Consider the following 20830-nt stretch of genomic DNA (forward strand, 5'->3'; position numbering starts at 1 on the left):
GAATCTTGCCAGGGATTTCACAACATGGTTTCTTGTATGCTACCATGATTAATAAAGCACTGCCTTAACTATGGGAATGCATGCTGAAGAGCAGTCCATATTGGAGGATTGCCTGTAAGGGAAAGGACCAAAATGCCTCCTATACTTCTCCATACTGAAGTATCTTGACCCAGTTCCTAAGTTTGGTTTACTCCTAGAATTAGCTACCTCAGATGTACATACTAATCTAGACAAGAAAAAGTATTTGCTAGTAACAGTGGAAAAATTACGAAGGCAGCAATATAAATGAGGAAACTACAAAATATAAGGGGAAAAAATAATAACTGCCTAGGAAATGTGCCAACAGTTTAACAACAGAAGATACTAGCAGAAAAAGAAGTCAGAATTTCTACAGGACACTGCAAAAACTGCTTAAGCTTGTTTAACTGCATACCTTTAAAGCTACTTGAGGTATTTTATAAAGCCTGATACAGTAGCCCAAAGTCTGCCTGCAATATAAATAACATTTACCTCAAAACATATGCTGCAAAGTGAGTTGTTTTCATAAAGACACACTGAATATTTGGGCTGTCAGAAACAAAAAACATGGTATATCACTTGACTGTTGGACGTAAAATCCAGACTACACTCCCCATCATTATGTCATTTAAAACAAAAGAAAAAAAAAAGGAAAGAAAAAGGAATGCACCACTGGCTAATAAGTACATACTAAACCTTATGTTCATATTCTTAAAAAAAAGTTTTATTACAAAAAATTACTGCAATCAAGTACTCATGAGCACAGGTAGTAACAGGTGAGAAACATCACAAACTCAGCTTTCAAACTAAAATTTTTAGCTGTTGCACAGGACTTCAGTAATTAAGTGAAGCTAATGCAGTTCAAAATTACTGGGTTTTTTAATTAAAAGCTTGCTTTGCTATTTCTCCTTCATCTGAATGTGTTAGTTAAGAAAAGAGAGAAAACTTCACTTGGACAGAACTCTCCTTGGGGATGAGAGCATCACACATCTTCTTCTTCATTAAGGTCAAAAAACTGACTTTCTGTCTCACTATAACAACACCAGCAATATTGTAAATGTGGTCTTTCAGTAGGACTGACTAACTGTTCCAAATTAAACTATACATACATATATATATATATACATATACATATATATATATACATATATATATATATATATATATTTTTAAAGTATCCAGGAAAAAAACTACTATGCATACATCCAGGGATGAAATATCCTCCTAAGAAACACGAAGGATATTAGAAATCTTAGTACACTCACTATTTTATAAGCAATGACCATTTTGAATTTTAATTCACAGAACATTAGTTTACAAACTGAGACTTTATTGGCATTTAGATTCTGACACTATCTGCCAAAAAGAATGCTGTACATTTAGTTGCAGAAAAACTTTGAAGTGCAGTGACCAAAGTGGCAGAAACTGAAGGTTATCTGACCGCCAGCTAAACCACAAGGTCTCCTGAGCAGAGGAATCACAACATCTCAGAAAAAAACCCCACAGTATGCAAAGTACTTAAATACAGAAATTCAAGTTTCCTCTGAACTACATAAAGGTACATGCTGCAATATAAAACTGAATAACTCGTTTTGACTCATAGTAAAAATTACTAAGCTTTCTGACTTTATTGATGATTATTAGTAGTCACTGAGAATATAATCTGGCACTAACAGAAATGCTTGACTTCATTGATTTCAAGAGATACTTTTAAAAAAATATTTAAATATTTTAGACTAACTACTTGCTTGCATTAACTTGCATTACACAAAAGAAGACTAGACCATGGAAAGCTTAGCTGATTTATGATTATCATGATATTGCTAGAGACATGAACTACTCCATGAATCATCTGGTATTTTCCACTAAGATAACAGTATCTAATTTAAGACCTGGTCCTAATGTTAAGACCTGACCAAAAGACATCAAGAGCATTATCTCATATTGCAACTCTTATAAATTGTACTCCCACCTTTCTTGTGGTCACTTTGCAAACTTTAAATACTGCTGCTGAAATAGTTCAAAGTGCTGTGAATACAGCACCAGCCATGAAACAAGACTTTATTTCCATGTGAGACAAGATCTCATCCCTAAGATTCTTAACAGAAGGGTTTATGTATCACTTATCACTGCCCTTGTTTCTGTGTCCCCAGTGACTTGCAATATTTTTCTTTACCACCAAAAGCCAGTAATAAGGCCATAGTTTAATCTCTTCTCACCTTTAAACCCTACTTATCAAGTTAAATACGATTATGCTACTTAAGTCCACAACTATTTCTTTCATTCACATAACTTTACATTACCGTATTATTTGTTACCAGATTACTAAAGTAATGAGATGTTGCATCACCCCTGCCAACACATCTAACCATTTTTTTAAACAAAGAACTGTAGTTCTTTGTCACAGAGAAAAATTAATGAAAACTACAAGAGAAAGCTTATATTATCTAAAAAGTTCTTGGTACGATTATATATTTTTGGAAGACAAGTATCAATTAAATGTATTTATGATCTGCAAGTTTGTATAAAAACAGAAACTGGTAACAAAAAATTCTGTTTGCAATAGTTTAACCAGAGTAAAAGGAAAAATTCTGCTTACCGAAACAGCTATCATTGTGCTGTCAGGCCGCCATTCTGCTTGTTTATAAGGTCCAAACTGAGAAGCTGCTTTTGAAAGTTCCTTGTAGCTTACGATTAATACACTTGGCTGAAGGAAAAAAATATAAATAATTACATCTCACATAAAAAAGGAACGGGATGTTTTATACATTGTGCTATACCTGTAAAGAACTATGTCTCCTTAACAGCTATGTGTTTACCTCAAAGGAGGTTAAAAAAATCAATTATGTATTTGACAATCCATTAGAAAATGGTGCTTTTAAAGAAAGTCCATGGAGAACTGTTGCGACACTGTCATTCCTAATCTCACTCTTTCAAACCCACATGCAAATAAAATACTTAATTGCATAGTAAGGAGTCAATACAGAGTACAGAGGTAGTTCCAACTTAGATAAAGGGTGACTGATGCCTAAGATGAACAGACCCACCTTAAACAGGCTCCTATAATGACAAGAACTGTAAAATGAATTAGGATGAAACATACAATAGAATATTTGGTAGAGTCCATTTGCTTAGCTTCTACTAAATAGGTTGGCCATTGTATTAAATACAACGATAATCAGGAAATTTGTTTTCCACATATAAGTTGTCAGAACCTGCTGAAAATCCGCCTCTACAGTTAGCTGGAAGTATTTTCAAGTAATGAGGTGCACCCATTGGCACCTTTCCTTCTGGGAAGGGAGAAAAGCTTTGGGATGACGAAGACCAGACAAAGCTACCATAGGTACTAAACCTTCATTCTCTTTAACAAATGCAGTCAAGAGCTGCAACAGAAAAACCTACTGCAAAGTTACCTTTTCTTGTTCTAGTGCTTAGAAACATTCATTCTCCTTAAATATATAGCACAACTGTTTCTATTTTCTTGCTCTTGAATCAATAATAGTTTTCAGGTTATGTGGGTATTTCCCCTTCCATTATCCTCCAACCTGGGAGGTGGAAGTTAAATTAAGCAGGACACACTTTTTGCTTTGTTAAAAAAGTTACCCCTCATCTTCATACCATAACCTGTCCTAACTTTATCAATTTCAGTTTTCATGCAGATTTGGAGCACAAAACATTGTACCAGAAAAAGCACACTGAAAGAGAACCAAGAGGGTACAGAATAATCACTCATTTTACTGAAATTAACCACACCACCAGGCAAAGATACCCAAACACCCCTACAACCACAGGTGAATGAAGTTTCTTGCCTTGCTTGATGGACCAGGAGAAGCAGTACAATAAATATCAAACCATTAATTCTACCCACAAATCTTGTGAGTGTCCACCACTCCAGAATTTGTTAAGTACTACCATCCTATTTGGAATCACTTCCTTCAGTTTCCTTTCAGAAAAAGTAGAGTTACAAACAACTTAATTTTAAAGTTTGAATATTAATTTTAAATAGTACAAAACAAAGCAATGAAATGTTGTCATCATGCATGTAAATAACTAGCTGAATTAGTACCACATGGGCAGCCTTAGCCTTGGTAAATTTACAATATGACTTGGTGTGCTCTAACAGCGTTCTTTAAATTTCAAGCCCACACAGAACTGAATTATAAAAAATAAAGTTAAACATCTGTGAAGTATAACAAACACACTAATCTTTACCCAAAGAACCGGCTTTTTCAATTTGTGTGGCTTCTTTTACATCTAGTTATCTAACATTAAATAGACAAATAATTATTCTTAGGAGCAGTTTCCTGTTGATTGTTCTCAATGAAGTACACAGCCTTTCAATGATTGAGTTAGAACCACCCTAGCTGCCTTAGAATACTGAGAAAAAGTAGTGTCTTGATAATCTGCAAACCCAGAGATCATTCTTAAAGCACTTTTGTGCCTCAAGCATTTCAGCAGCTGGCAAAATTAGAATACACAGTTTGCTTTCTATATTACTACTCTTACAGAATATAATTACAGTATTTATAGTGCAGAATTCTTGTGACATTCATTTACAAGAATGCTGCTATTACGCCTGCAAAGCTGGAAGAAGCTTCTACCTACATATCAGCTAAAAAATTTATACAAATTGATTTCTAGGCACTGTGCCTCACAGGTGAGGACTTAAGGAGTTAAAAATGAATGCTTGCACTCATAATGTTATTTTTTTGTAATTTAAGGACCTTCTTACTAGAAAGCAGACCCACTTCAAATTAAATACGTCACAAAGGCTACCTAAGTAGAGGTTAAATGAGGAATTATTACAACAATACTATTCATTTCCTCATACTCCACAGCTCAAAAGCATTAATTCAGATGTGAGGAAAACCCTAATATACAAATTTACCCCTCTGTTTAAAAGCTTTCCACAGATATGTGAATGGTCTGGATTAACAAAGATAGAAGGAGAGTTCAGGATCCTGCTCTGCTTATGCATGAGAAATAGCAATTCTACATCTGAAGTATCTGAAGTGACTGACAGTGTATAATGGCACAGGAATATTTCTGTAAACAGGAATATATATCAACCTAACTACTTGACCCAAGCACAGCAAGCCACTGAACATATTTAACACATTTTAACAAATAAAACCAAAACCAAAGCAAACAAAAACCCAAAACCAAACACCAAAACAAAACACCAAAACCACCAAAACATAACAGAACACCGAAACAAAACAGAAAGAGGGAGGAAGGCTTGTTAGTTAGATACTCTCCTCTTGTTGTTGTAGTTCATACTCTGTATAGAAACAATAGGGGTTTAGATCCTATTAATTAGAATTTTCCCTAAATCTTTACGGTTCTTTTTCTGTCAAAAAAAACCCCTAAATCTTCATATAAGCTTCATTAAAATTCCATGGTTTTTACTGTTCACACTTCTGCATGCAGCTACTAAAATTATAAAGAAATGCAGCTAAACTCAACTAATGAATTATGCCTACTGTCTCAAATAAGCCAATAAATTAATCCTTCTTTACAATGCTTAAAACCTACTTGCTGAAATATTAATGGTAGAGCCACAGCTTTAGGAAAAACTGGATTCCAGAAACATAGCAAAGGACCTAACCAATAAAGAGTTGTTTAAAAAGAAGTAAACATTTGTTTAGAGGAAGAAGTAAACACCTTCAGTTGATAAGGAAGAAAGACGTGAGCAAGCAAGTCTTAATACAAATTACAATTTAACATCTAAAAAAGCTTCCCAAAATAGATAAGAAGCATCTAGCATTTTTTAATCTGCTGCAAAGAAAATCTAGCATTTTAATACAGTACATTTTGTCTCCCAGGAGGAACCTGATGTCTGGCAAAACAGAAACTGCCACTCAGTTACAATAGGAACTGTGTCAGTGGATGCTCACATGATAAGAAAATTGGTGAAAAGAAAAATAAGAAATGCAACCTTAAAAAGAATATAGCACTACTATTACTAAAGTGCAAACAAACTCCCTAGCACACTAGTTAATATTACTGAAAAGAAACAAAACTTCTTGTTCTCATAGCTAAATTTTATCTCCTTCCATCATTCAGCTACCCTGGCTATCTCTTGACAAGAACATGTTCCACAGTTCTTACTCAGAAGTTTTTATGCTGCACCACAATGTTTTTCTAGCATTAAAGATGCCTCTTTTTTACTAATGTGAGATTATAACATGAAAGCAAATCTGGTTTGCATTACCAGAAATGAACTGCACTGTTTGTAAAAGTAAGGTAGCAAGACAGCTCTATCAACAAAGTCACTGAAATTCAAACTACCTAAAAACTCACAGTTGTTTCATTGTCTATTGTACATTAAGAATCCCTCTGGACTTTCCACTATGTAAGACGAGCTCTGTATCAACACCTGGACAAAATACCTGTGTAAACAATTAAAAAATCTACAACACAAAACAAAACACAACCGCAAACCCATTATGAAATAATCCCAAATTGCTACTGTTTTACTTAATTCTACCTGACCTAATACAGTAACTTGTTCACTTACCAAGTGTTAGCAGCATAACCCATGTCAGTACACTTTGCCACGTACAATGCAGTTTTTATGAAAAAATCCATTAAGGTATACAATCCTTGCAGCACATTCTCTCAGCAAGCTTAGATAGAGGAAATTACCAATTCACTTACCTTAACACAAGCATTCTACCACATTTGATGCAAATTCAAATTAAGCTGACATTTAAACCCTTAACCAAGATTTGAATGTTGCTCTGCAAAGGCCCTCTTTAAAGAGGACAAGTAGCCTTGAAAAGACTTGAACAACAGCCCTCCCAGAAGCAAGCGTTCTAATTGAGGTATTTACGGAGTGTAACAGAAAATGACGCATTAACCAACCGGAAAGAGGTACAATCATTTGACAGAATATAAAAGAATGAAAAAATAGTTTTCTTGAACCAGATTCTCTGGTTTGACTGCACATTAATGACAAACTGTGCAAACTGTTGATTTTACAAGTAGGTCAACAAATAGAATAGAAAACTACTTGACTAAGTCTGAAAAGCAAACACAGGATCTGTCAGCACATACGCAACATGGTCTTATATACGGCTTTGGCTTTCTTAATCAATCTAAGAACCTGGTTGTGGATAATTATTAAAATCTAATATTCTCATCTCCTGAATATATATTATTCTACACATCAACAATCCATCTCATTGAGGTTAAAAAAGCAATTTATTTGACAAACAGAGAAATTTTAATTTCTGTTTAGTTTTACACGCTAAATACTTCAATGCTTCATTAGGCTGTAGGCATAAGACAAAAATCAAAAACGCTCTTCAGATGAGCTTATGATCTAAGTGACAAAGATAAGGCTGGGAGAAAATAGAAAAAACAGAACAGAAGTCTGGTGACACTGTGCACTTCATTTTCGTCACTATATGGTCTGTGCTTCACTTAAAATGTTGAAGCTCTGTAAAATTACAAACTAATAAAACAGAAAGGTTATATTGAGAAAAGCAAGCATAAGGAACAGAAAAATTCATATAAATAGATCACAAAAGGCCATTTTGTCAGTAACAGAGATACAAGGAGATAACAAATTAATTTATAAAAGCAAGATTAATTATAAAACCATAACTCCTTTAACTTAATTTTGAAAGTGTTTGGAAGCTTAGAATCAACAGAGTATCCGCCCAACAGAGCAGACACAGCTTCCAATCGTGTGCTTCATGTCTATTGTGAAATAATTCAGAAAACCAAAGTGCAGAACTGTCAACCACCACCTCTCCCAGTGGAAGTTTTCTGTTAACCTACTGCCCAAAAATGCTGCCAAAAAGCAAAGGCATATTCCATACATCTTTGGTTTTCTGTTACATGCAACTAACTGGACACTGAAGAGTCATAACTGAGAATGCCTTTTACCATAATGCATGTAATTATGACACAGCTTTCAGGGGTCACCTATTTTATAATGCAGGCAACACGGAAAGCCTGAACATCCTACTGAATAACCACATGACAATTTTGGATTTCTTTAGATAAATTTATCAATTTAACATTTGTTTCATTATGTAATCGCAAATGCATTTCTTTAACAGAAGCAACAGAGCAACTGTTACAGTTACTCACAAACAAAATGAAATGGCCTTCTCAGACTAGGGTCTAAATGGCATAAATATGAAATCAGCATTTTGGGGATTAAACTACTAAGGAAGAAAACACAGCAGAAGCAGTGGGCAATCTTAACTTGATAGATGCACTGATGTTATCTTTGTCATATTGTTCACACTACACAGCCAACACAACCACTTATATCAAGACATCTGTTGTGCCACTCTGCAATCAAATTCTGGATAAAAAGCCTCCAGAGGCTGTATCCAATTATATTAAGAAAAAGCCATGCACAATAATTCTGTAAATTATTCTGCTTACAGTTCTGAGATTAAAACACAATCTTAAAAGCATACTGAAAACTTTTCTTTTTAACAGCCTTTTAAAGTAAAAAAAGACTACAGAAACAACTCCAGATAATTTCAATGCATTTATTAATATATCTTATGAACTCTATGCACTGTATCACAAGTAATTCCTTTTACAGTGGGGCAAAATTCCAGGTTATGGAGACCACTTTCCCAAAAGAAGTCCAGTCCCCAGTTTTGTCCTACTATATGCTTAGATTTAAAGCACACATTGACTTCAACTCTAATACAGAAACAGCTAGAGACTGAAGAGCACATTTGAGAGTCTGTGAGAGCTGTTTGAATATCAATTTAGTTAGCATTTCAAATGAATACCAACTATTTGACCATCTAGGATTGTGACATGCAGGCTTTCCCAAAAGCTTATTTTAGTTCATTTACGTGCTCTGACTCAATATCAGATCATTAGAAAGAAAGAAACAAAAACAGAAGTTCAAAAAACGAAAGTAAATGTAAATCATAAGTTGAGAAGCATATAGATAACCAAGAATTCTCTTCTGAATGAGCAGATGGGACAAGCTACTCTTGGCTTCAAAGACCTCACAAAACTGGTTTTGACTGACAGATTGATAGCAGATAGTCCCAACAACCTACAGAAGTTTTCATTAAGTATTCAAGTCCAGTACTTATTCCTGTCATTGTCACAAGGTTGTTAATGCTAAAGAAAGGAAACGCTGAACCATATTTATACGTACAACTACATCAGCAGACTATACTTGTCGCACACAACTCACTTGTCAAGGGTTAGGCAGGGAACTCCACTCGTCTGTGACACCTTCTTCCTTTGCTGCCCTACCTTGGCCCTTAATACCTATGGATGAACTTATAGAATTCAACAGATAACTAAACCAATTTAAAATTGAAGCCACAACTGTCAAAGGAGTAACACCTTCAAAGGGCCAACTACAATGTTCCTTTGATCCTTTCATCAACTAAATAAACAGACTTCTATAGGCTTCTATTTGTTCATTAAGCTTAACAGATCTGTAAAAAGACATCACCAGTCCACCATAACCTCCATTAAAATAGAGGTGCAAGAGGAAAGAAAATGCCACACAGGACTGCACAGCTGCCTTGTGCAAACTTCATCTTCAGTTCACAAGTCAATCTATTAAACAGCAATTATCTCATCATAGCATTTCAGAAAGGTTCTATCATTCATTGATGCTTCTCATTTCAAGCATCCAAATACTTAAAAGTACCCGAATGAAAATGTTTGACAAGCTTTTCCATGCTATCTATCAACACAGCTATGCTGGCTCTTAAACGTCAAGGAATTATCCGCGGTATGTAGACCTAAAACTTCTGATTTAAGGAAAATGCTTGAAGCAGAGGTCTCCACAGTGGGGTGTTTTAACAGAATCCAATAGGGAGTAAGAAAGAATTTTTTGGACCACTAAAAAATAAAGTAAAAATTTTAAAAAGTGTTCATTTTGGCAGTACCTCATTCTTTTTTGTTCCTTTTAAAATTCTGGAACAGGCATCCAAGAGATGTGGTTGATGCCCACAGTGAACCAGTCTATAAGACCATTTGTACAATATTCTTAATAACATGATTTATCTTCTGGTCCCTCAGATTTTGTCAGGCAGTTGGACTAGGTGACCAATGTAGGTTCCTTCTAAACAGATGAAATAAAATCAGACTATGTTGTGTATGCTTGATAATGTGTATACTAGTACAGTAGCACATGCATATAATTCATAAATAAATGTCAACGTAACTGAGGGCTGCGCTCAACAACCTTTCACCAATATTGGTGCATGATGAAAATCATTCACCTGAGTGGTCTTCTCTATCCATAATCCAATCTCTTCTAACATGTAAAATAGTCAACAACTTTTTCGTTCAAAAACCCAAGCAGAATTCTGTCTGGTTTTTTACAAAACCAGTTATCTGGTTTTGAGTCTTAATACCTATATTGATTCTAAAACAGGAAGCAATCCACACTTTGGGATCAACTTTCCTTAGTTCTACTAGTTCTTAGCACACAGTAGGTGAAAAAGACTTTTAAACATTACTATATCACCTTAAAAATACATATACTGAATGTAAACTCACTCACCTAGAAACATTTCAAACAGCCCCATTTCTGAAAATTTCAAAACAGAACCTTCCCAATCTCATCACCTCATTCTTAAATTAAACCTTTGATAGATAGCTGAGATAGTAACAAGTTTTAACAAGAACACCAGCCTAAAGACTTTTCTGTGACAAGTTAGTGCAACTTGACTAGAATTTATGCTTGTTCTAAAGACTATATTTCTGACAAATTAAAACATTTTCTAGAATGCACTGATTTTATTTTGTCAACAACATATGTTCAAACATATGATTTTAAGCTTCAAAAACCCTCAAAAACAAAAAGAAACTGAAAAAAAGAAGTCTGGGAGAAAAAAAAACAACAAATCACATACAGGACCCCAGCTACATACATAAAAATAATGCAAGAAAATCCCTTTAAAAATTAGCTTGACCAAAATCTTTATTCTTCCAGGTTTTTGATAATAGCCAGTTGTCCACAGAGGTCATGAGACTGTAACACGTTTTTCAGTTTAATATCAGTCAGTAATCAGGCCTAGAAAAGTCAGCACCTTCCTCAAAAGCACCCATTACAAACTGAACCAAAATCTATTTTAAAAATATCAATGACCTGTGAGTTTAGTCAGCCCTTCTGCACCAGGTGAATTATTTTAGTGCTCTATCTGTAGCCAGTCATACAATGTTTAACATTTCAAAACAAGTCCAAGCATGCAAGCTAATGAACCTTGTCCTTGAGAACAGACCATAAAGTAAACTGCATTCCAGACAACAGTGCACATCTTGAAAAGCATTTCATGAGCCTGTTGTTTTCTATGTATTTTCCACGCAAAAGATCAGTTCTGCTGTGTTGACAGACTAAAACTACAGGTTTAACAACTGGCAAAAGCTACACCATAAAGTGTACACTTTATAAACACTGTGTGCCGTGAACCTAAGAAAACAGGCCAGATGATGATGTTCACACAGCAAAGTTACCGGGCTGGTTATGTGCTAGCTGGATATCTGGGTCTTAAAAATAGCATCAGCACCCCAGGAACTAGTGAACGGCTTTACTAAACACAATAAAAAAGAACGTGATTAAATACCTGCATAACTTAAAACAAGATTTTAAGGCTATGACTGTCATTTGACATCTTTCAGGATCAACTTTCTAAAACTAGATTGCTGGTTTTCCCTGGTAATCTGAGATGAACTCCATAAACCACCTGGATCTAGAGATATTTATAGACAGATTTAGGGTCTAATCTAGGCAGTACTTAAAAGGATCCAGCACCAAAATTTAAAGACAGTATCACAGTTTTAACTGACTGCATCAAATCAAACTGACAAACAGCATTTTTGCTACCACACTAATACAATGTGAATTAAAAGCAAGGCACTTAATGTCAATTATTCACAATTTCAAACTAGATATAGCTAGACCAGCACCTTCCATGCAAAAGCCATAACTTCTGTGTTTGAGCCAAGTCTTCTGTTAGAGCCACAAAAACTTTAAACTTTCCATAAAAAGAAAAGTTTGCAAACTTCTATGTTATAACATGCCACGTAGTGATAGCATTTGTTCTGTCTTTCACAGTGTTTCATATCTCCTATATTCATATATTCTTTTATATGAAACACAGAAAATGCAAAGGTTTAAGACGCGAAGCATATATGCAAAAAACCCCACACTGCTACAAATACTCCTTATGTTAAGTACAATCAGAACGTACAGTCTCAAAAAAGAAGTTGCTTGGAAGTCTCATTTTTTAGGAAAAACTGGTGTTAACTGCAAGCCGATTGATGTTGCATATTTTCGTAAGACTTTATTGCTATCACTAAACATTGCGGATAACCATTCAGTTTCACAAATACTGGAATATCCTGTAAAGCCAGCATCACATTTCACAACCGTTTCTGAAAGAAGAAAATAAATTAGTAGACGACAGGTCTTTTCAGCTGGGAGAGCAGGGTCCGACAGCTTAAAAAACGATGAATACTCACTCTGCAGTACCAGATGCTTAGCTGAGATGGGAACAAAACTGCGAAGAAAGCTCTCTGGGGATCCGTCTGGATGTGAAGCGGTTGCTCCGGGGACTCCAGAGGACACAAGAGTCTCTTGGGCCAGCCGCTGAGGAAATACATGGCTGAAGATTCCCACAGGAGCTGGCGCTCAGCCTGCTCTAGCCTAGGCGGGGGGACAGCGGGACATCAGCGGAAGGAGAGATACAGCGTCCGCGGCCGACCAGGCATAATCACCGGCACACCGATGGGACCCCTGGGCTCAGCACCACTGAGAACGGGGGGCTGAGGCCTCCCCGGCGCTGGGGCCGTCGCCGCCGGTGCGGGGACGAGGGAGCGCCGCAGCCGCCGGGGCGGAGGCGGATGCGGGCTGGGCAAGGGCCGGGCGGCCTGCGGGAGGCAGCGGCGAGGGGGACGCGGCCGGGCGGTCACTGCTCCGAGTGGGCGCCGGGGCGCTGCGGCGGCGGCAGCAGCGGCTCCGCCCTCCCGCGGGTGTTTCGCCCGCCCGCGCTCCGGATCGGTGTCGTCGCCGCCGCTGAGGCCCCCGCCGCCATCTCCTCCCCCTTCCGCTTCCGCTCCTCTTCCTCCTCCTCCTTCTTCCGCTCCTCCTCCTCTTCGGATCCTCCCTCTCCGTGTTCTCTTCCTCTTCTTTGCGCTCCTCTTCCTTCTTCTTCTTCTTCTCCTCCTCCTCCTCCTCTTCCTCCTCCTCCCTCTCCCTCCGCCCCGTCCCCTCGCTCCGGTGTCCGAGGCCCCGAGGGGTGGTGGCGGCGGGCCCCAAGCGAACGGAAATGACGTCATGTAACAACGCGTCACTGCTCCGGGCGGAAAAGGCGCGTCTGGGGTCGGGGCTGAGGGAGCGTGTGGAGTCCAAAGGGAGGGAGGAGGATCGGGGAGAACAGAGAACCAGAGCGGAGGTGGCAGGATAAGGAGGAGTGGAATCAATGAGAATGGGTTTAGAGGTGATCTGAGGAGGAAGTCATTTGCTGTGAGGGCGATGAGGCCCTGGCACAGGTTGCCCCGAGAAGTTGTGGATGACCCATCCCTGGAAGTGTTCAAGGCCAGGTTGGATGGGGCTCTGAGCAGCCTGGCTTAGTGGAAGGTAGGAAGCCTGCCCATGGCGGTGGGCTTGGAACTAGATGACCTTTCAAGTTCCTTCTGACCCTGGCTGTTCTGTGGTTCTGTGATGAAATCCATGTGAGAAAGCCTTGTGAGTCTTCGGTGTGAACATTGCCACTGAGGTGGTTTTAGGGACGACGTGAGCACAGGGCACAGCTGCTCACCCGGTGGGTGCTGCATCTTGGGTTTGGCATCAGGTTTCTGACAGGTGCTGCCACAAACATTTCTCCCGGCTGATGAGTTGGATCGAGGATCCAAGGTTATTTTTACCTGTTAATCATGTTTTCATCATTGTCCAAATGCTTTTATTCACATACTGAGAATAAAACACACTTCTCTCTCCTGCTGGGGAGAGCAGGAGTGCATGGTGTGAAGGATGGAAAATAGAAGCTGTGACTTTAGAGGTGGCGAATGAGGCTTGTTAGTCTTTTTCTGTAACTATAAAACAGAAGGAAATAGAAGAGAGCCACAAGTCATTGCAAGGGCAGTGCCTCTTGGAAAGAAATAGCTACTTGTGGAAATAATCAGTAGAGTTTATGAACCAGTCCCTCGCACTGCATGTTAGAGGAGTTCATCTGGACTGAGCTGTCTGGTAACAGGTCTCACTGCATACAAATTGCCCAGTGTTCTAGATTATCTGCACACCTAAGGCCTTTTTCCCAGCAGTTTTCTGGTTATGTTACCATATGAATTTTTGTTACCATATGAATACCATCTTCCAGCTGAAATATTTTCATCTGGACACAAGCACAAAAAGAGAAGTGAGTTAAGAGGACACATATATTAGAATTCTAAGAAAACCATAACATAACCTGTAAAAAAAATTGTAAGAACAAAATATCCAGATGTTTAATACCTCAAGCCTTTAACTGAGCAAGTTGGAAATGCCTTTAAATCAAATTCACCCCTCTCAAATATATGCCAAACAGTGCTTTATGCTACAAACACTGTTCTTGCTTTAGTCTTCTCTGAATCCTTTTTGATCCGTGTTTTTGACTGCTAGTCTTCTAAATTAGGAAATGGAAATTTTGTTAGAAGTGTGGCATCATCTCATTTTGCTGACTCTCCTATTCCTCAGATTATGAAATAAATGGTACAAAATGCATGCTGAAGAGTAGTTAAAACTATAGAATCATCCTTCTTCTGAATTAATTACATTTAGCCAAGCTCATTTTACTTGAAAGTAAGAAGAAATTTGTTAAAGAAGTTCCATTAAACCTGTTAGTAAGAGACCTGCATTTTTTTTCATATTTGTTTATAGTTTCCTTAGTTAATGCTGCAGCATCCTAGCATTATTTGTGTAAGAAGCAAACATACTTCCAGATCATGCTGTGCATGCGTGTGGACCAATGCGAGGTTGTGTGCTGAGACCAGCATTAATGAAGGAATCAGCTACTGCTTTTAGTAACAACTACATGGTAGGATTTTTTGGTAACTGTGCATGGTGCAAAAAGTAGAGACAAGTTTTTGCAATTTTTGGATTGCTGCTATTGTTCTTTTCTCTGTGGAGAGAATGAGGCACATATTTGAAATTAGAGATAATGACGATGGCAGTATGTTGTTGAAAGTGCAACAGCCAAAATCCTCACAGAGATAATACAGAGGTGATGCAAAGTATGTAATGGTTTTGGTACATTTTTGTAGGCTGAATCAAGGACAAATCTAAATGCCTAGAATGGTAAATCAGTAGTGATAGACTTTTTCTAATAATGGGCTGTTTGTACTTGTCTAGAAAAGTGTTTCTGAGTGTTGTGGTGTGGGAATGCAACTCATAATACTCTAGGGTGCAAAAGTTGTGTAGAAATTAAATGTGTGTGGTAGACCCGGTTCAGAGAGATTCTTGCACAGCTCTGTTAGTGGCTACCAGGGCACAATTACAGGAGATAGTGGCAACACAATGATAACAAAGCTCAGCAGAACTGTGAAAGCTCTTTATACATAAGGGTCCATTTGTCAGTTATCATCAACTTCACCAAATTGAACAAACGTCATGATTGCAGATGACTATTCAGTGACAGTCATGTTGTTTTGGAAAACTGCACTCCTGAGATTGTTTGTCCTGGAAAAGAAGAGCTTATGTGGAGCTGTGGAAACATTGAATGGCATAAGCCTAGGTATATAAGGTTGGATATTAGCAGGCTAGTGAAAGGAAGGAGGAGACACTGCTGGTGGCAAAGCAGATCTGGAATGAAAATGTGGGACAAGGTTAGTTGTTCTGTGTAGTTTTGTCTGTTAAGATTCGTGGTGTTGATATGCAGATGTTGCCCTGAGTTGTTCTTCAGATTGTGCAGCTAACTCTCACCTAAGGTGTCTGCAGCCCTTGTGTGAGCAGTGACAGTGTCAGTTCCTGCATGTTAAGTTTAAAAAGATTAATTACTCCTCCCCCCACTATTGTCACTACTAGCAATATAGCTCAAAATAAAAGAAGAAAATTCACAGAAAGATTGTTAGTAAAGCATGACGAGAGTCTGTGTCATAAAGTTTTTGCTATGCTACTTACACATGCAGGCATTGTGTCAAATAAAACATGGAAAGTGTGTGACAGTGAGTAGCATCTGTGTTAAGTACATTAAAATGTCTTCATTAAGTCACCTTCACTTTGTGGCACAAATGAGTCTTAAACCTTGCAGTTTTCTGCTGATGAAGTGTGAGGATTTCCATAGACTAGTCTGTTATTTAAACTGCTCATGTTGTTAGTCATCCAATGATCCACTAAATCGACATTTACATTGAGAATAGTTCCAGATAAACAGGACAAAGTAGGACAAATATTCAAATAATTTTCCCACAGACCATCCACAGAGGTATTCTCAGAGGGTGAATTATAATGATTGTTAATGATTAATGAAACCCAAAGAAGTATCAAAATAATAATATCAGAAATTTTAAAAGACTCCAAACACTTCAAAATTAACCCATTAAAAGGGAAGTGATTTCTTGTAATACCACAAGAAAATCTTGCATATTTTAAAAGTGAAAGGAAGAAAACTGAACAGTCAATTAGATGCTAAGGCTAGTACTGACTAGTTGCCTCTAGTTGGCAAAGGGGGAAACCATTGATTATTTCAGGCAACTTCTGAATTCAGCCAAGAGAGCTGGAAGGAGCATTCCTGTGAAGAGGCTGTTGGGAAGACGGGGAAGAACAGTTTATTACATTGTTACTACTCAATACAGCAATTTGTGCTTAGGTACAGTAGATGGCCTGAAGTACTGGGACAAAAACAATTCTGGAGCAGAGTACAGTATAGTTCTTAATGTTTAAATTTGCTTTATGACAGTTTTCAAAGTTGTTTATTGTACCCAGCTACATTTAAATACAGTAAAATTAGAGTACAGCTCTAATTTTGAGTTAAGAAAGTGCAAGTAATAAAATTAATTATATAAATTCTACCTGATTTTTCTAGTAATCAGTCACTCACAAATGGTCAAAAATTTATTTGGCAATATTATTTGCCCTTTGATAGTTGATAAATTAATGCAATTAATAATACTTGGTTTCAGATAATTCTCTGACTATATGTTATATGCCGCCATCCATTTCATGGTGTATTTCACACATATCACATGGTACCATTTCAGTTTTTGACTGAACTATTTGTGTGACCATGAACCAGTATAAACCAGTAGTTTTAGAACCCAGTTTCCACCCTCAATTCAACGTTGTGTTGCAATGTTTTGTTTTGAGTTTTTTTCCCAGTGGGTAAGCCAAACAACTGAGAAAAATTGTATTCTAAATTTCTTAAATGTATGTAGTATTGAAAAGTGGCTTTCACCAAGCATTCAAGAACCCAAAGCTAAAATTTGCAATTTTACTAGTGAATTCTAGAGTGAAAAAAGTTGAAGTTGTGATTCAGTTAGGTTAGAAATCAAATAAATTTGGGCCCAAAATACTTTCTTTTGTTTAATTATCTCTGAGAAAATAGAAAGGGAAATCATGACAGAGCTCATTCCATTCATTAACAGCCATACCAAAATATAAAGCCAGATTAAAACAGAGAAAAGTATTTCAAAGTTTTGGAATGCCAAAACCAGGGTCTGTCAGATTTGACATAGCTAGCATAACATTTGCAGAAAATCTGTGTTCTTCAGATTATACAGCCTGAGGACTTCAATTTGGTTTTCAACACAGCTGTAATTTCAGTGGAGGAGGGTGTTACGAAAAAATCTTCTACATCACTAAAAATATCCCTAGAAATACAGTCTGTTCTTTCAGACTTCATTATCTGGGTTTCAGTGACTGGTGAATATGCTCTTAGTTTCATGTGTAGCTTACCACTGAAGTATTTGCTTTGTGCACACAATTACTTTGCCAAAAGCCATTGTGGTTTCTGAATATGTCTAGAGAACTGCGTTCCTTTGATATTTGATACTAGAAAGACAAAACATCCAAAATCACAGATCAGCTTTAGAAAAGAAATTAATTATTTTAGATGCTGAAACAGCCAGTGCTGCCTCCTATGCAAAGTATCCACATAATGAACAGCAAATCATTTAATTGCATTGGGTCACTGCTGCTCTATAAAGAGTCAGTCTATAAACTATATATGACTTTCCAAGAGGAAGAAGGATTGTAGAAGGAACTAACTGACTCTGGTGTGCATTTACTAACATAATTTTCTGTATGAACAAGTGCTGGAAAGACATTTTATATTCACTGTAAATAAACTGACCAAAGAACAATGTAAGCTGCTGTGTGTGGAAAGAAATTGATGAAACTTTTTTTGGGTGATTTTTTACATGTTTTTACCATGTAACACCATCTGCATGAAAAACAGGCTACACAGTAGGATTAGAGTGTATTAGACGGATATGGGAGTAGCAGATTAAAGAGCTGGAGGGAGAGGAGCTATTGCATATGGAAGCTTTGGTAGATAGGATGGCCTAGACTTGTATATTATACATTTAAATTACTGGTTATACTAGGTGTTTCTGAAATCTTGTGAACATCTGCTTTATTGTATAATATGAATTTCAAAGGAAATGCACTTGAATTATATTGCTATACATATTATAGCCACACATGTTATCCATAGCACATGTATAATACAGTGTTACCTGAAATAGATCATGCCTCAGCTGTGCTGATGAATTTAAATGTTTTCAGTCTGAAGGTGAGTAGTAAAGGACAACAGATGCTGGAGGCAGGAGTCTGATCTGGCAGTCTGTCGAACATCCTCTGCAGCATGGAGCACAGTCTGTATCCAAGAGGCAGGGTGACAGGATGTATAACACATCCACAGATTTCTTCTTGAGCAGATATAAGGAACAGGTAAAAGGAAGAAAGAAAACACTGTGATTTTCTTCTATTTTCTTAGTGGATATTAACCTTATCTTGTCTTCTGTGTCTCCTCATTGTATGCACTTATTTGGATTGAGATGTGTATTAAATAACATCTAAAAGTATGTTAAGATGCAGACAGTGTTTAGCAGTGCCCTCTGCAGTCTTTTTTCATGGTGAGTAGAGAGAGCTGTAGTAGATGCACTCTGTCTTGGTTATGTATTTTTAGTGGTTGAGCTGGTTTTTTTAAAATATTTTCCTATCAGAGCATCATCTGAACTTTGGAATTTTATTCCCAAGCTGCTTGGAAGCATACACAAGAGTGCTGTAAGTGATTCATGAAATGGCACACAAGTTACATGCTTCTTTAAAGAGCCTGGTTTCTTACTGGTTTGTGTTGCAACCATACAGAGTCCTGATCAACAGGAATTCTAATTACCCTCTCTCTTTCCCCTTGAAGCTTATTTCTCTTGTACTGACCTGGCTGTGTCTGAAAGAAAAAGGTGATGAATTCAGCTTTTGGTTCTTTGTGAACAATGATTACACACAAAAAAAATAAAAAAATCAACTTGTATCACTTTCAGCCAAGTTGTAATAGAACTGAAATAAAACTGTCCTAAAATACAGCTGCTAGTAGATGGAAATCGTCAGTGTCTGGGAAGGCATCATATTTTGAGCCATAGAAGCCATATTTTCCCATAAAAGTCCAATGTAAAAGAAATTAATTTCAATTTTTTTTCTTTTTTTACCTATTTGTTAATAATCTATGTATTATGGCTTAAAGTACCTTCCAGTTGCAGCAGAGAACTTGGAAATAATTTTTCTCTTGGTGAATTACATGAAAATTGATTGCTTGTTCCAAATTATCATTGATTAAATGGTAACTCTTTCAGTGCAAAAATATGATCACATGAAATAGAGCCTTTTAATTACTGCATTTATTAGTAAATTGTTCTCATTCCTGACTCTGCCCTGCACATTAGGCAAAGTATGTTTTCCAGTTATGAGGCTTAGAACAATGAGGACAGTTACGAGCCAAGAGTTCTGTCTTCTAGTCTGAGACTGTGCAGGGACATATTTGTGGTCTTGGAGATGTCATCAAAGTCTTTGTTGCTAAAATCTTATTAAGAATATGTGCATCAACACACTTAAGTATGTAAATTATTTCTAAAGAGACAGATTTGACGTTTTTATCTAGCAGAAGCTTGTACTTCAGCAGAAACTGGAGATCTGAAGTAGCAAATGATGTAGCATCAGCTACATAGCTGAAAATAGACAAACAAAAAAGCAGTGAATACTGTCAGTTATATTCCTAGATAGACCTGGCAAATATTAAATCACCTAAATGAAAAATTAAACTATTAAATAAGAATGCACTTGAAAAATTATAGAAAGTTTGTTGACTTTACCCACATTTAGAAAAATCTGAAGGTGTTCTGTAGCCTGTTCAGAGGTTTGATGTTGGTAAATCAACACTGTGTGGAGCTGTAGAGCTTGTTCTTCAGGAGATTTAAATCAGCATCAGAACAGCAAAGTAAAAAGGAGAAGTGCTGTATGAGCTTCTGCTTTTAGGCTGTACTGCAATAGTCACATTTTTTCAGTCACTGAATCATGCCAACTTTGCAGCAGTTCCTTGACAGAGTTAAATAGATATTTTCGTAATTGTAATTAAAGCTCTCATTTCCAGTTAATAAGAAAAAGAGGAGGATTTCAGCTTTTGTAGACCATACCCACAAAAATATTCAAACTGGTTGAAACACTGGCAGAACAAAATACAAAGCTTACTTGTTTTGGTAATTTATCATTGGATGCCAGTTTTTCAGCTTGGATACTGCTTTATGACTTAGTTATAGTAAGGACATGCAGAAAACTTTCCATTACTCATCTCTTTAGGCATCATATGATGAAACATAGCTTCAGTTG

General features: G+C 37.1%; 1 protein-coding gene across 2 annotated transcripts in view; it reads right to left on the reverse strand.

Annotated features, from left to right (window-relative positions):
• Positions 1 to 13013, reverse strand: part of RIC1 (RIC1 homolog, RAB6A GEF complex partner 1) — a 45884-nt gene extending 32871 nt beyond the window's left edge. For both annotated transcript variants that reach the window (XM_056513218.1, XM_056513217.1), the window contains exons 1-2: positions 12496 to 13013; positions 2618 to 2725 (exon numbers count right to left, since the gene is read on the reverse strand). In XM_056513218.1, coding sequence (XP_056369193.1) covers positions 2618 to 2725; positions 12496 to 12636 — 249 coding nt within the window. In that variant the 5' untranslated portion in view covers positions 12637 to 13013. The remainder of the gene's footprint in view (positions 1 to 2617; positions 2726 to 12495) is intronic.
• Between the last annotated feature and the right edge of the window lie 7817 nt (positions 13014 to 20830).

Source organism: Oenanthe melanoleuca, chromosome Z (genome assembly GCF_029582105.1).
Source record: "Oenanthe melanoleuca isolate GR-GAL-2019-014 chromosome Z, OMel1.0, whole genome shotgun sequence".
Lineage (NCBI taxonomy): Eukaryota > Metazoa > Chordata > Aves > Passeriformes > Muscicapidae > Oenanthe > Oenanthe melanoleuca.